At 40.7% G+C, this 11,930-nt stretch overlaps 1 protein-coding gene across 6 annotated transcripts in view; it reads left to right on the top strand.

Annotated features, from left to right (window-relative positions):
- The window catches only part of rorc (RAR-related orphan receptor C), a 22,683-nt gene extending 11,124 nt beyond the window's left edge, over positions 1–11,559 (top strand). For 5 of the 6 annotated variants that reach the window (XM_070966842.1, XM_070966840.1, XM_070966839.1 and 2 more), the window contains 10 exons: positions 5,154–5,239; positions 5,897–6,038; positions 6,133–6,483; positions 6,580–6,681; positions 6,771–6,892; positions 7,306–7,438; positions 7,543–7,650; positions 7,752–7,862; positions 9,447–9,556; positions 9,684–9,879. In XM_070966842.1, coding sequence (XP_070822943.1) covers positions 5,154–5,239; positions 5,897–6,038; positions 6,133–6,483; positions 6,580–6,681; positions 6,771–6,892; positions 7,306–7,438; positions 7,543–7,650; positions 7,752–7,862; positions 9,447–9,556; positions 9,684–9,851 — 1,433 coding nt within the window. In that variant the 3' untranslated portion in view covers positions 9,852–9,879. Of the gene's footprint in view, positions 1–5,153; positions 5,240–5,896; positions 6,039–6,132; positions 6,484–6,579; positions 6,682–6,770; positions 6,893–7,305; positions 7,439–7,542; positions 7,651–7,751; positions 7,863–9,446; positions 9,557–9,683 lie in introns of all 6 variants that reach the window. The other variant, XM_070966841.1, reaches the window with a different exon arrangement.
- Positions 11,560–11,930: the final 371 nt, after the last annotated feature.

Here is an 11,930-nt window from a genome sequence, read left to right as displayed (position 1 = left end):
TTCATGCAAAGGTACTTTGACTACAGCTGAAATACTAGGCCAAAACCCACAGGTCAAGCCTTTCCTCGTAATTTCATATATGTATATATATAAATATAATCTAAATAGAAATTTAAATAGAAATAAAGGTTTGAAAGGTTTGTTCAGCATCATATATCATATTAGGAAGCCAAAATGTTGTACACAAAAATTGTCACAAAAATTGAGAACTAAAGACGGAAGTGATCGCAGTTAAACCTGTGCATGTTTCATGATTTGCTGTTCCAAGCGGAAGCTGGTCTAATTGACAGATGTGTTCTTTAGGTGCAAGTGTGTAAGTCATTGATAACTCTGCGTACTGATTGAAAGATGTAAATCAGTCCATCTCTGTGCAGCAGTGTCTTCATATACTTTGCATGCGGAAGCGTGGGAGGTGGCACTCTTTTATTTAGACTGACAGACCAGAATATTTCCATCACTGCACATCTACTGTACTCATCTAGCACATGATGTTTTGATTTTAGGATTTACATTTTAAATCGCTTGGATTGGTTGTTTCGCTCACTTCAGTAAGAATATGTTAATGCAGCTTTGTGTGCTGTGTTTATGGTTGGTATCATACTGTGCGGTGTTACTGGAAAACAGTTGAAATATAAGATATTGAGGCTTTGTTTGTCGAGAGTAAATCATGAGACTGGGGAGCAAATGAAGCTACATTTTAGGCAAGGCAAATTTATTTGTATAGCACAATTCATACACTAAGCAATTCAAAGTGCTTTACAGAAGCATAAAAATACATTAAAATCATACATTTCAAAGAAAGAAAGAAAGAAAGAAAGAAAGAAAGAAAGAAAGAAAGAAAGAAAGAAAAAAAGAAAGAGATTAGAAGAGAATATAAAAATAAAAATAAAATACAATTAAAGGAAAATTAAAAACAGAAGCCAGTAAAAGACAATAATTTAGCATTTAGAATGATTAAAATAATTGAGCAAATATATTTACTTTAAGTTAAAGCTTTAGCAAATAATAATGTTTTCAACCCTGATTTAAATGAGCTGACAGTTGGTGCAGACCTCAGGTGTGCAGGGAGAATGTTCCACAGGTGACGAGCATAACTGAAAGCTGCTTCACTTTGTGTGGTTCTGATTCTGGGAACACACAATAGATCTGTCCCTGATGACCTGAGGGGTCTGGATACTTCATGTGGAGTTAATAAATCCAGAAAATATTTTGGTCCTAGACCATTTAATGCTTTGTAGACCAACAGTAAGACTTTAAAGTCTATTCTTTGACTCACAGGAAGCCAGTGTAGTGATCTGAGGACTGAGTGTGATATGGTCCATTTTTCTGGTGTTTGTAAGGACTCGTGCAGCAGCATTTTGAATCAGCTGTAGTTGCCTAATTGTTTTTTTGTTTAGGCCAGTAAAGACTCCATTGCAATAGTCCAACCTACTGAAAATGAATGAATGCATGAACAAGTTTTTCCATGTCTTCTTTGGACAGACATCCCTTAATTCTGGTTATATTTTTCAGGTGGTAGTAGGCTGATTTGGTAATCAGCTTTAAATGGTTGTTAAAATTCAGGTCAGAATCAATAATTACACCAAGATTTCTGATTTTATCTATTTTTGTCAGTGACATGGAATTAAGGTGAGCACTGATCTTTGACCTTTCATTTTTGGGGCCAAATATAATCACTTCTGTTTTATCTGCATTAAGCTGAAGAAAATTCTGGCACATCCACTCATTGATTTGATGAATACACTCACTCAGTGAAAGTAAGGGACTGTAGTCATGTGATGACACAGAAATATAAAGTTGTGTATCATCTGCGTAAGTATAAGAATATTATGATGCTCCATAATCTGAGCTAGGGGCAACATGTAGATATTGAAAAGAAGTGGAAGAATTTTACTGATGAACAGTATCGTGCACAGAAGCACGTAAGACCTACAGTAAAAATTACTTTTTAACCCAAAACCCTTATTAATTGGGTCATGCTGAGCTGTTGAGCAGACCACATGAGGGTGAACCAACATAAGCTATTTAGGCATTAGGCAGTAAAAAAAGTGCAGTTTTAATTTCAGTGTGCATGTATTTGTAAAACAAGCGTGCTCTTATACAACCCTGATTCCAAAAAACTTTGGACGCTGTGTAAAACATTAATAAAGCAATGTAATAATTTGCTGATCCTTTTTGCCATGCACTCAACTGAAAACTGTACAAAGACAATATATTCAATGTTTTACCTCATCAACTTGATTTTTGTAAATATCTGCTGCAACATGTTTCAAACTAGTTGGGACAGGAGCAACTAAAGACTGGGAAAGTTGAGTGCTCCAAAAACACCTGTTTGGATCATTCCACAGATAAACAGGCTCATTGGTAACAGGTGATAGTGTCATGATTGGGTATGACAGGGGCATCCTGGAAAGGCTCAGTCATTCACCAGCAAGGATGGAGCGAGGTTCACCACTTTGTGAACACATGATTGTAGAATAGAATAGAATAGAATAGAATAGAATAGAATAGAATAGAATAGAATAGAATAGAATAGAATAGAATGCCTTTATTGTCATTATACCATGTATAATGAAATGCAGAGCAGCTCCTTCAGTGCAAAAGGTACAATAAATACACAATAATATATAAAAGTAGAAGAAGCAAAATAAAAAAAGCAAGTTATGTACACAGTACAATATAATGCACAGCATAACATATTGTATTTCTCCAATAGGGAGTATTGCACATTTGTGGTAAAGGTAGACCAAGGGATTGATGTCAGTGCATATGTGAGTTCAGAGTGGTGATGGCTTTGGGAAAGAAACTGTTCTTGAGTCTGTTTGTTTTGGACCCGATGCACCTGTAACGTCTTCCTGAGGGCAGCAGGTCAAACAGGGTGGAACCAGGGTGGGAACTGTCCTTGATGATGTTATTTGCTCTGGTGAGACAGCGGGACGAGTAGATGTCCATCAGGGAGGGGAGAGGGCAGCCGATGATTTTCTGGGCTGCTTTAAGCTTTAACCTTTGTATAAAGGATATTAGTACATGAGCTCAAGAACACGGTTCATTTGCAATCGAATTCTGTTTTTATTGCTGTTTGGAATCAGGGTTTTATTGCATGCTAGACACAATAACCCCCGCTCTGTCACTGACAAAGACACTAATGGAAGGAATAGAGGTGGTTTAGTTCTTTTTCTGTATTTCTATCTCTCACATCCATGCACACACATACACACACACCAGAGATGCTGGTTTGATTGGTCAACGCCTGTGGCCTCAGATACCAGGGTGAGACAAAAAAAAAGGTTCCTATCAGTTGCCTGCTGTGAGGCCAAAGCCAGACCATAGACACTGTTTTTCCGGTGTTCTTTTAGTTTAATCATAATTTGACCTAAAGCTGCTTTACTGACCTGCTGTTAATGTAACCTTACTTAAGAGTTATCAGAGTTATGGCTGCATGGAAAGTTATTGGAGGATCTGTGTGTGTGATGTCTGTGTGTTAGTGTGTGTGAGTGCATGTATGCGTGTATGAACAGTGAAAGGTTGTGGGTCACAGTGGATTTCCTGTTGTTTGAGGTTGACAATCAGAACTGAAAAACAGAGACCACTCTCCGCCTACCCTGCACTGCTGACAGAAAAGCAATAATAGACACAGCTTAGTATCTTTATTTTACTAAACAAGCAATATAATGATATGTGATATGAAGCTTTCAGAGAAGTGTTTCTGTTGAGTGGTTCCTTTGGACCGAATCATCCTCTTGTCTTATATAGTCAGTTCCTTGTTGAATCTGTGAAATACACTTATCCTTATCATGGTGAGTCCTACAGTACAGTTAATCAGTCAGCTCTGTTAGCACCAACTGCAATCTCAATGGTTGTGCAGTGAGTATTTCTGCTTCATCATACATGCCCGTATTCCACATCTACATTTAAAGAGTGTTTTATACCTCAGAGCGGTTGTCCTCCTCAGGAGCCTTCAGGTGATCCCTGTGGCACCAGATAAAGAGGGCACACACTGACACACTAACACACACTCGTGAACAAATCTGACACAGTTATGCACGGAAATACTACTGCAAATGAGCATCAACGCGCAGATGTAACAATCACACTGTCAGTGCATTTGTGGAAGGAAGAGAGGAGATGGTAGGAATAGATAAAAAGAAATTTTTTTTCAGCATTAGAAAGAAATAACAAAAGGTCAACACGGTATGCTCTGCTTCCTGATTGTGTGTCATCATTCAGTGTTACTATAAATATGTTAGACGATGTGAATTATGCAATACACGATGCACAGTCCTCTAGAATTGTATTGGAGACGTGTTTGTCAGGACATGCTGTGAAACTGCTCACACCTCTCAACAAGATGACATATGCTTACTGCAATATATCAAATCAGCTTTGATTCTCACAAAAATCGCCACTGAGCAAAAAGATTGAGGGGCGTGAGAGCTCACAGAGATCAGATGGGGGGAGGCGAGAGGGGGATGGCCGTTACTGGCAGTGATGTACATTACTGGCAGCTGTGTCCTTTATGAGCGAGACAGAGAAGGATTCACAGAGAAAGAAATGACATGAAAGAGGGCCAGTCAGAGTGAAAGAGAAGCCAGTCAACCACTTAAAAGCACTCTGAGGTTGACACCTTCATATTTTACGCCTTTCTCCATTTGCAAATATTCCACATCCTCAGAACACTCTCTCCTTGCGTATTTGATGTTATTTTGTTCATTTATTATTAAGACAGGAGGTGTTGTTGGAGGAAAATACCTTTGGTTTTCTCCGGTCACACAACCACTGATAGATGTTTGAGGGGAAGTACAGCATTGAGTTCTCACAGTGGGAATTACTTTCCAGTTTATTTCTTTGGGTGAAAATATGCAGCGTCATTATGATGCTGCCATATTTTACATTTGCAGTGACAAGCTGTGTGCTATAGAGGTTAAAATTGATGTTTTATTGGATATTAAAATGATCCATGAATTGAAAACATGAGAAATTTGTTATTGTTTGATTCTATTGACCTTAGAAAGTGCTGATGTGCCAAATAAGAAATCCAGGCTACACAGGACTGATCAATCTATTGATCTTGGGCTTGATCAAGTATCTTTGAGCTGACATACAAACCTACTTCTTCTTTGCTTATTAATTCTTTTGCTTCTATGTCTGTTTAGCCCAGATTGAAGTTATCCCATGCAAGATCTGTGGTGATAAGTCCTCAGGAGTGCATTATGGAGTCATCACTTGTGAGGGCTGCAAGGTGAGGTGACAGCATCCGACACATACTCACTGTACAAATATCCATGACATCAGTATTAAAGAAACTGTTCAACATTGAGAGCAGTAAGCTTTGCTCTCTTGCAAAGAGATGAGGAGATTGATACCATGTTCATGTATGTCTGTCCATTCAATATGAAGCTCCAGGGAGCAGCCGTTAGCTTAGCTTAGCTTAGCATAAAGTATGGAAACAAGGGCGAACAGCTAGCCTTGCTCTGTCCAAAAGTAATAAGATCCTCCTACCAGCACCTCTAAAGCTCAGTGTGTTAAAACAACACACTGTGGTTTTACAGATGATTGTGTGTCAAACTGTTTCTTCAGCAAATGTTACTTCTCGGACTCTCTGATGGTTGCCAGAGTCAGGCGAGCCATTTCCTCCTGAGACGATAAGCTAAGCTAACCACAGTGAGACAGAGGGATAAAATGCTTAATAACATAGCCATAATAATAATCATAGTACAATGTGCAAATATGAATGTGCCAAGGCTACTGCAAATGTGTAAGTGGTAAATAAATGATAATACATTTTAAGAGTAATGATAAAAAATCTATAATATAATAAAAAGAGTGCTGAGATCCTTCTCAAAAGTCAATACTGGCATCTGCCTCAAAAATTAACGCGACGGTACCCTCTCCTCAGGGCTTTTTCCGGCGCAGCCAGCTGCCGACTGTATCCTACTCCTGCTCCAGGCAGAGCAACTGTCAGATCGACCGGGCCAGCCGCAACCGCTGCCAACACTGCCGTCTGCAGAAGTGTTTGGCACAGGGCATGAGTAGAGATGGTGAGACCCAAGCACGCCCACGCTGTAAAAACTGCAAACTGCATTACCCACAGCATTTGTTTATTTTCCTGTGTTAATTTTTTGTCCTCCTCAGCTGTGAAGTTTGGCCGGATGTCCAAACGTCAACGGGACTCTCTGATCGCGGAAGTGGAGAGGCACCGACAGCAGCAGCAGCAACAGCAGCAGCTTCAGGGAGACGCCCAGTCCGTCTTGTCCTTCCCCACCAAGGCCCGTCAAGACCGCTCCCCACAGCTCCTTCAGCCCACAACCTACTCCTTTGGTGGGGAGGCCGAGCTGCTCACTTACACCGCTGATGTTCACCCTTACCTGGTGTGCTCCCCGAATGAGTCGCAGGTGTCGGGTATGATCTTCCGGGGCTCCAGCATCTCTCCCACATCGAGATCCCAGGGGAGGGTGGACAACAGCGGACACCCCGACATAAGAGGTGAGGCTCTCGTGTGTACACACTTCACTGTGTGCTGTTCTCTTCATCCCCCTCTGCTTATTCCTCATTCTCCATCATCTCTGTTCCTCGTGTTAGGATTTGACTCCAGACAGTCGTCTCATGAGCTGATGGCCATTCATCCCTACAACCCTCTGGAGGATCCTTACAGCCTCTATCCTCACTCTCTGAGAAATATAGGTCAGCAAACCTTTGCACAGTGGGCTGACATGCATCTAAGGCTGCTGTAAATTTTAACATTTAAGAGTCTTTCTTGTTTTTTTTTTCAGATGAGCTGTGTGCCAGCATCATGCGTTCCCACAGAGAGACCAGCCAGTACAGAATGGAGGAGCTGCAGGCTCTCAGATGGAAACTGTTCAGCAGAGAGGAGATCCAAGCCTACCAGAGCAAAGTATACCAACCTGATGGCTGTTAATTGCTTCTCAGGCTTACTGTTGCATTTGCGTGACTGTACTCAGACGGTCTCAAAACAAAACAAGACATTTTAGATGGCTTTAGGATAAGGCTACTTTTGATTAATCAGAAAGAAAACTGAAAAGTCCCCCCTCCCCCCTTTTTGATCACACAGGAAGCTTATGCTCAATTTAAAGTCAAAAATCCTCAAAAAAATTGCTTTCCAGCAGTACATATGCTATAATATCTAATTACAGTAAATAAAGAGATGAAATACAGAAACTTGGTATGCAAAATTGGAGGAAGAGCAGTAGACTGAAAGGCTAGGACAGTTTATGTGGGATGAGTTAAAATTTTGATTTGAATGTTATGTTGCAAAAGCACTTGTTACAAATAAAGTCTTGCTTTCAGTCAGTGGATGAGATGTGGCAGCACTGTGCCATCCGACTGACTGATGCCGTGCAGTATGTGGTAGAGTTCGCAAAACACATCCCAGGCTTCCGTAATCTCAGCCAGAACGACCAGATTGCTCTGCTGAAGACTGGTGAGTTTACCCTTCTCTTATAAGTAAGGACATTCAATCACAATCTAAAATGCTTTCAATCTCCCTCTTCCTAACTTATCCCATTTCCTCCTTTCCTCACTCAGGCTCCATGGAGGTGGTCCTGGTCAGGATGAGTCGGTTCTTCAACACAGAGAACAACACTGTCTTCTTCGATGGGAAATTTGCTGGAGCTGAAATCTTCAAGTCTTTGGGTGAGGACCGAAGCACAAAAGCAGTTCAGAAACCATTTGCAATTGTGCACAACAGATAAATTTGCTGGTTTATCACTGCTCTGTGGTTTCTTTTCTTGCAGCATGTGGTGATTTAATCACAGCGGTGTTTGATTTTGCTCATGGCATGTGTGCCCTGAAGCTCACTGAGCAACAGATTGCACTCTTCAGTGCTCTGGTGCTGATCAACACAGGTAAGATTAACTCACAGGGTTCTCAGTTATGTAGCATTTTGGGAGGACACTTCAATTGATTACCAGCAGGATAAACAACATATTTCAATCAGGGGCTATGTTTGTTTCATGACTTAAGCGAGCTGCAGTTAGTGACTTCTTTGTTTCAAGAGAAGAGGTCTGTATCCTCATAATGCTTGAGTGTCAGGGTTTTTTTTTTTTTTTTATGTGACTGACAAATGAAAATTTGGTCATTGAAGACTGTTCTCACTGACTGTTTTGTCAACTTTTAGGGCCATCCCAAACTCAGACATCATTTTCAGATTTACATTGATGGTTCTTTATGACTAAATGTAGTCAGTGCATCACAGACATCTTTCAGACCAAAAAGTTAAGATATTCATCATGTTAGTGGTTTCATTCATTCATTTAGTCATTCCCGCTCAAATAACCCTTCTGCCCCCCAGTGGCTGTAAATAGACATGGTGATAGTAAAAGGCCACACAATGGACCAGTTTTGCAGTTGAATACTCTTTTTTGCTTAGGAAGGTTCCTGAGTGAAGTCACATGGATGTTTCTGAGTGGCAGCCATGATAAGAGCTGCTTCAGTGCTTCCTTTTGCATCTCCTTTATCATTGAATACACTGGATCATCCTTTAAAAAAAGGAAAGAAGATAACGCCATCCCACAATTCCACGTGGCAGCAACATTTAATGCAATTGTAACACTCACGAATCAATATTTCACATTACATATCCACAGCTTGTAAGTTCACAGCACAATCAAGTCAACATTTCAAAGCTGAGGTGTGTGGTGGTTCACAAGCTATTATATGCATCGGCTCATAATCTCATCATAATCAGCATTAACCATAACACAGTCTGTCTTTCAAGAGAAAGCAGTCTGGGACTTTTTAAGTAAAATGATGTTTTTATTTCAACATGGTTGAAACATAAGAATGATGAGATGTACAGCGCAGCCACAGCAGCCACACAGTCAACAACATGGAACTAAGAATGAGAACTGCAGAGAGATGAAGAGGGAGAGACAGAGCCTGGACGAGGGCGAGAGATGTGACCCACGACCAGCTCATCATAGTTCAGTACAGTGAGGATACAGATGTCTCATAGAGGAGATGAGCAGAGCCTAAACACAGTCACTATCCGTCCATCTGTCACTGTTAACAGAGATTCCAGTCTGCAGTGTAGTTCATGCACGTCACTTATAAACCACAGTATAAACCACAGTTCTCTCTCTAATGCCTGGATTTAGGGGGTGCTGCAGCCGCCTCAACATCCTGCATCCATCGGTTACCTGTATTCCTGTTTTTAATTAATTTCCAACCTTAGTAATGAAGTAATAGGTCATCCACCTTTGCATGATTAGTGTACATGTTGTGGAATTCTCTTAGTGCTGCGGTTTCCTAAGTCCTTTTTGAGGTCAAGGAAAAAGGTGTTTGGAAAAACACATAGGACACAATTTTTGACTATTTGACTGCCATCCAAGAACCTTCACATGAATGTAGCATGATGTGTGCCTATAGTGAAGTGTACTCTTCTTAAAAATAAATCCTTTTTATTTTTTATTTTTTGTCTTTCTGTGCAGAGCGACCGTGTCTGGAGGATAGAGGCAGGGTTCAGGGAGTGCAAAGAAGCGTGGAGTTAGGACTCACACACATTCTACACAGAGACAACCAGGAAAATCTAATGCACAAGGTACATGTCTCATTATAGAGCAGATGCTTTCTGTTTAAAGAAGAAAACACTAACATTATTATTTGATCTGCATGTCCCTCGCTGCAGTAGAGAATGGATTTTGACTGTGTCTGTGTCCTCTCTGCAGCTGTACCAGAGGATGGCAGTGTTGCGCTCACTGTGCAGTCTGCACACGGAGAAGCTGCGCTGGTTCAGTCAGCGCTACCCACTCACTGCTCACTCTCTGTTCCCTCCCCTCTACAAGGAGCTGTTTGCCTCTGAGGCAGAGCTGCTGCCTGGGACCACTCACCGATGATTCCCTAGAATATGCAAAGACACATGCGCACACTTAAATTTCATAATTTCTTCCTGACAGAATCTATTTTTCTAATAATGAAAATAAATGAGAAAAGCACAGTAATCGTAGTGTGTTAAATGTTACACGAGTCCCAGCAGAGTCTTTTTTTTTGTAGTTAGTTGTGTCAAGCATAAATTTCAATCTTTTGATAGCTTAAAACTATTTTCATTATTCCAAGGAAACATGTATGTTGTTGCTTTTTGACAGTACCTTGTCAGTGGGACTCATTTTCTCTCAGGATGTGCTATTGTAACTCTGCCAGCTGCAGTTACCGTGTGTTCAGACGCGCAGATTCAAAGAGGCAGGACACTCACAATCAGCTGAAACAATCATAGCCCACCTAAAATCTGTCTTCAGAGTATAAAACACTGACCGGCTGTAGAATTAAAATAGGACCTTAAAATGTTTGTGAACGCTGTGAACGGTTCCATTGTTTGTCTCTGCACAATTTGACCAGGTTAAGACTTAAGGAGTGAATCACACAGTAACAGCAAATGTGCAGGCAGAGCTAAACAAACCCAGGCCCTTATCGTGCTTCTCCCCGTGAGAAGTAAACATCACATTCCAGGAGCGAAGTAGCAGACAATCAAAGTAATGATCATATATGATTTCATAATATAATCAGCATTACACAATCCACTTTTCCAGTGTCTATTCCTGCGTTCGATATGTCCCAAAAATTCCTAATTTCACCTAAACATGGCTAAGTATGTACACAGCCAATTTACTCCTTATGCTCAATGCCAGTTTGTGAGCAATCATTGCCTCTCTCAGTGTTTTCCCCACTAAAGAGAAAGATTTGGGCGGCAGCGTTGCTTCAGTGCATGTGCTTGCTTGCGGCCGAGGATCAGAGAGGCAATAGTGCACAAGGGGAAGCTGATAAAATGTTAGCTGTGTGCAATTATCTCATTCTCCGGAGTGACAACCAGTTGTTCCCAAACCAGCCAGAGGCACTCTCAGTCATGCAGGAGCCTGCACAATAGGCTGCAGCTCACACTCATTGCTCCCAGCTCAACGTCATCGTTGAGTTATACTCTTTCACCAATGTTAGATATTTAAAGGTTAATATATTGCATAACAAGTATTCCTGACAAACCATGAACAACAGAAAGACATCAGAAGGTCAAATGGCGGTTGACTTGGTTTTCGTCACTGTGGCAACTTCAGACATACTGTACATACTGTATTCAGTGCTAAACACACCCAACAAAACAAGAGGCAACCTGCCTTCTTGTGTCTGTATGTCTCTTGAGAAATGTTTCCCCTCAGGTGAATGTTGTCACACATTGACGAATAACTCCCACAAACCAACAGTATCTCTAAAATGTTACCCTTTGTGTTTGAGTAAATCCTCACAGGCTTTCATGTCTTTTAAGCTTTGAAAAAAATTTAGAAAATAAAAAAAGAAAAATCAATTAAAAAAATGTGGAGATACTGTAGAGGTCTCCCCCTCTGTGTGCAAACTTTTCCTTTTTTCAGATTAACTTGCATATGTTTTGTTTCCTTGACATATCTTTGAATAAAGCCGTGCGTAAAGAGGAAATGACGAGAGGTTTCAGCATTAAATACTGTGTGTCCACATGTAGTCCTCCCTGTTATTGGAAAGGCTGAGATTATCATGAATATAATTACATGTAAATCTTCTAATAAACTGCTGAAGCTGTGACACCAAGGTGTGGTAACTTTGTTTTTGAAAACGATGTGTAATATGAACAGTTACATAAAAACGAGACATGCAAGAAAGAAGAGCTCCTGTTATGTATGAAAAGAAAAACCTTAACTAAGCAAAATACAGTTTAGTCACAGCAGAGAGTCATAGCTCTGACGTGACGATTTATCATCCTCATCAGCATATTGAACAACATCCAGACATAGTCCCAGCACCGTACTGTGGGACTGCAGCTGCAGCACTTCACATAAAGGAAATATTAGTCATTGTGGATGACCCTTCTGCAGACTCCGGCAATGGAAAGTTGTCATCAGGTTGTCAAACAGAAACTGTTGCTAACCAAGTTAAGAGGACGCAAATTAAAAGAC

Source organism: Chaetodon trifascialis, chromosome 7 (assembly GCF_039877785.1).
Source record: "Chaetodon trifascialis isolate fChaTrf1 chromosome 7, fChaTrf1.hap1, whole genome shotgun sequence".
Lineage (NCBI taxonomy): Eukaryota > Metazoa > Chordata > Actinopteri > Chaetodontiformes > Chaetodontidae > Chaetodon > Chaetodon trifascialis.
Note: the sequence above shows the minus strand (reverse complement) of the source record. Positions and strands in the feature narration are given on the sequence as shown.